The 3,681-nt window shown below is 54.7% G+C and overlaps 1 protein-coding gene across 1 annotated transcript in view; it reads left to right on the top strand.

Moving 5' to 3' along the window:
- RANBP3 (RAN binding protein 3) overlaps positions 1 to 3,681 on the top strand; it is a 39,087-nt gene that overhangs the window by 27,447 nt on the left and 7,959 nt on the right. Inside the window, exons 11-12 of the mRNA XM_007460732.1 lie at positions 506 to 624; positions 2,140 to 2,256. Of these exons, the coding sequence (XP_007460794.1) occupies positions 506 to 624; positions 2,140 to 2,256 (236 nt within the window). The remainder of the gene's footprint in view (positions 1 to 505; positions 625 to 2,139; positions 2,257 to 3,681) is intronic.

Here is a 3,681-nt window from a genome sequence, read left to right as displayed (position 1 = left end):
CCTACAATTCAAGAGCTCTTCATCGGGAGCAAAAATAGTTAATATTTCTGAAGGGTTTTAATTGCATGGAAAATTGTTTTGGTCTAATACTAAACAAAGCCAGATTTAAAGTTGTACATGTCACATAATCTCAACTGTTTAAAGGAGAAAGTGCATAGAAAAAAGACTCTATTAGTAAAACTAGTTTTATAAGACTCATAATTATTCCCCAAATATGTTTTCTTTTTTTTTTTTTTTTTTCGCCTAAGTAGTAGTATTTCTAAATGAACTGAAAATTCACATGGTTCTTTGTGGAATAAGCAATAAAGGATGGATTCTTTTGTGAGGCGTTAAGTTTTGGGTTTGGGTTTTTCTAACCTAAGAATTTGTGGCTTTCAGTATTGATTCCAGATCCTTTCCTTTAAGAAGGAGACATTACACTGTCAGCCCAAATGGTAGAAGGCAGCGGTGCTGAAGGTGGTCCGGGCTGACCTCTGAGATGTCTGCTGTCCTTTTCTCCCCACAGTCCCGAGCAGCGGCACCAACGGGGTCAGTGTCCCGGCAGACTGCCCGGGGGCAGCGACATTGGCTTCACCTGACAACCCCGCCCGGAGGAGTCCCTCTGACGAGGCGCCAGCACTTGAGGTCCGTCGGCGATGGGGCAGGGAGTGCACTGCACGTGAAGCTTCTCAGGGCCTCACCGGGCGCGTGGGCTGTTGGCCGCTCTGGGCCGTATCCAGGCTGGCCCATGCTAAAGCATCCTGATTTGCTCAGAGGTCTCCATGTGTAACCACAACTGACTGGCCAGGTCACCAGACCACCAGGAACTCCACAGTTGGTTTTGAGAGAAAGGGGCCACGAGCAGGGCTCTGGCACTGAGGGCCGGATAGCCCAAGGCCTGTTTCGTTTCTACGCACGTAGTCTGTTGGGGCCTTGTACCGCTGTACATGGAGAGATGTCTCCCGTCCCTTTTCCACAGCCGAGCAGTTCCTCAGGGGTTCATACACATGTGCTGCTTCTAGTGGCAGAAGTGTGCTTGGGAGTCCGCTCAGAAATCGTTTGTTTTATTTATTTATTTTTGTTATTTTTATATATTTATTTACGTATTTTTGGCTGCGTTGGGTCTTTGTTGCTGTGCACAGGCTTTCTTTTTAGTTGCAGCAAGAGGGGGCTACTCCGTTGCGCGGGCCTCTCATTGCGGTGGCTTCTCGTTACAGAGCATGGGCTCTAGGCGTGCAGGCTTCAGTAGCTGTGGCACGTGGGCTCAGTAGTTGTGGCTCGTGGGCTCTAGAGCGCAGGCTCAGCAGTTGTGGCACACGGGCTTAGTTGCTCCACGGCATGTGGGAATCTTCCCGGACCAGGGCTCGACCCCATGTCCCCTGCACTGGCAGGCGGATGGATTCTCAACCACTGCGCCACCAGGGAAGCCCAGAAATCGTTTGTTTTTTTAAAAAAAAAAAGTCCTCCAGGTTCTGGGATTATATAGGCCAGATGCATATGTTTTCCAGTAGTGTTGCATAGCAGCTGAAAATAAGGGGCATTTAATCAAGAGCCTGCATTTGGGTTGGCAGAGACGGACTTGAAATCCGAGTTGCAGCAACACATCCAGGGCTCCACGTACGGAGACAGATTGCACCCGTGTGTTTATCTCCACTCTGCCCGTTTCAGCAGACAGGTCGCTCGCTGCCTGAGGTTCTCCACCCTCTGCCTCCCCCACCCGCTACCATACCGCCGCCGGATGTTCAGGCTCAAATGGTGAAAATGAACATCTCCAGTTCAATCTTCAGATGTCCCTGAGCCCCCCCACCCTGAAACCACAGTTAGTGGAGTTGGAAAAAGGAATCATTCCCACAGCATTACTGCTTCTCAGAAGCTGGTGGCTAGGGCTCTGAGCTGGAGGGAGACCTGGACGTGACCCCCCCACCCCACTGTCTCCACCCAGTGTTTCCGGTGACGAGGGCACTGCCAAGACCTCGCCCCTCCCCTCCCTGGAGAGGTCTGGTCCCACCCAGCCCTAGGGCGTCTCCCTGGTCCCCCACCCCAGGGCCCACGCCACAGGATTCACGCCAGGCAAATGCAGTGGTGTGAGATGGCTCATCTCGCTTCTCAGGGCTGATGTGTTGCTACTGTTCAGTTGTTCTGTTTGCTTGTTTTGAGCAGGAGAAAGACTCACAGAAAAATGAGTCTAGCGGTGCTTCTGAGGAGAGCTGCGAGAAGGAGCAGCAGCGTGCACAGCAGGCGTTTGTGTTCGGGCAGAACCTGAGGGACAGAGTTAAGGTATGTGGTCAGAAGGCCGGATGAGCTGTTGACCCAGTGAAGGGACCTTTTTACGCCTCCCCCAGGTTCATTTTCCCGGGGATGGGGAGTGTGGGCCGTGTCTGGGGTGGTCCTAGGCCTCAGCGCCCAGCAGCTGCTTGTTGCGTCCCTTCCGTGCTGTGCTGCTGACTCCTGGCAGCACCCCGGCCGGCTGCCCCCCACCCTGCCCCACCCCTGCCAGTGTGGGGCTGAGCCATGGCTCCTGGCGGCAGGCTCCCTCGTTCTTCCAGGAGCCAGGCTCAGAGAGGCAACTTAGCCCTGACAGCTGACGTGTTTATAGCCAAGGAACAAGCAGACATTAGGATCCGATGCTTTCCAGGTCGCCGGAGAGATTTTTATGTGCTTACTTAAGGGTTTCTTTCAGCACTAGCATCGTTCAGCCCGGATCCTTCTTAGTTGTGGAAGGCCGTCCTGGGCACTGTAGGGTGTTGAGCAGCATCCCCAGCCGCCGCCCTCTAGATGCCAGCAGCATCCCCTCTCCCCGCCCCCAGTGATGACCACCAAAAGCATCCCCAACGGTCCTGAATGTTCCCCGTGGGACCATGTCACCCCCAATTGAGAGCCATCGCCTTGTTTTTTTCAAGGAGGGCAGGTGGAAAGATACCGTTTTCTCTCCCACAGGAGGCAACAGGATCTGTCACCTCCTGGCTGCCCCCCAGGTGTGTTGGTCTAGTCTGGGGACTTTGAGTCGGGGGTGGGGAGCATGTGGCAGTGGCAGGGGATCTGGGTTCTGGACCCCACGTGCTGGCCCTCTCGGAAGACCTGTCCCAGCCCCAGGGACTTAAGGTCCCTCTGTGCCATTTCCAGCAGCTCATCTGGCAAGAAGTTCCTAGAGGCTTGAGGGGCAGTCAGTGGCTGTGTCTGGGGACATTTGTCATTGCCACAGCTGGGGGGTAGGTGCCACTCATACTAAGTAGGTGGAGGCCAGAGGTGCTGACCAACACCCCACAGTGCCCAGGAAGCCCCCGTCCCCGCTCAGGGAACCACCCGCGCCCGGGGTCAGTAATGCAGAAGGTGAGAAGCCCTGAAACGAGAAAACAAGAGTCTCTCGGGTGTGGAGGAGATGTCAAGCCACGCCGTCAGCTTCCTTCTTTGGTGCGCACTGTCCAGTAGAAGCACAGATACCCCAAGAGACACAAAAATAGGTGTTGGTGTTGCACAGCTTTAGGCAAAATAATGAGTCCCTTGGCAGCTGCTCCCTCCCGGGAGCAGGAAGCAAAAGCAGGGAGGGCCTGGAAATCCACCCATGCTGGGGACCGGGGGCCTGGCCTGAGCCATCAGGTGGAGTCTGTCCCTCGCTGCCTTGAGATTGGAGTGGGGACGATGTCTCGTGGGGAATCCGGGCGTCTCATGGTTGCATACCAGCTTCTCAGTGGGCGGGGGGGG

This window comes from Lipotes vexillifer, unplaced genomic scaffold (genome assembly GCF_000442215.2).
Source record: "Lipotes vexillifer unplaced genomic scaffold, Lipotes_vexillifer_v1.1 scaffold1011, whole genome shotgun sequence".
Taxonomy (NCBI): Eukaryota; Metazoa; Chordata; class Mammalia; order Artiodactyla; family Lipotidae; genus Lipotes; species Lipotes vexillifer.
This window is presented reverse-complemented; position numbering and strand designations above follow the sequence as displayed.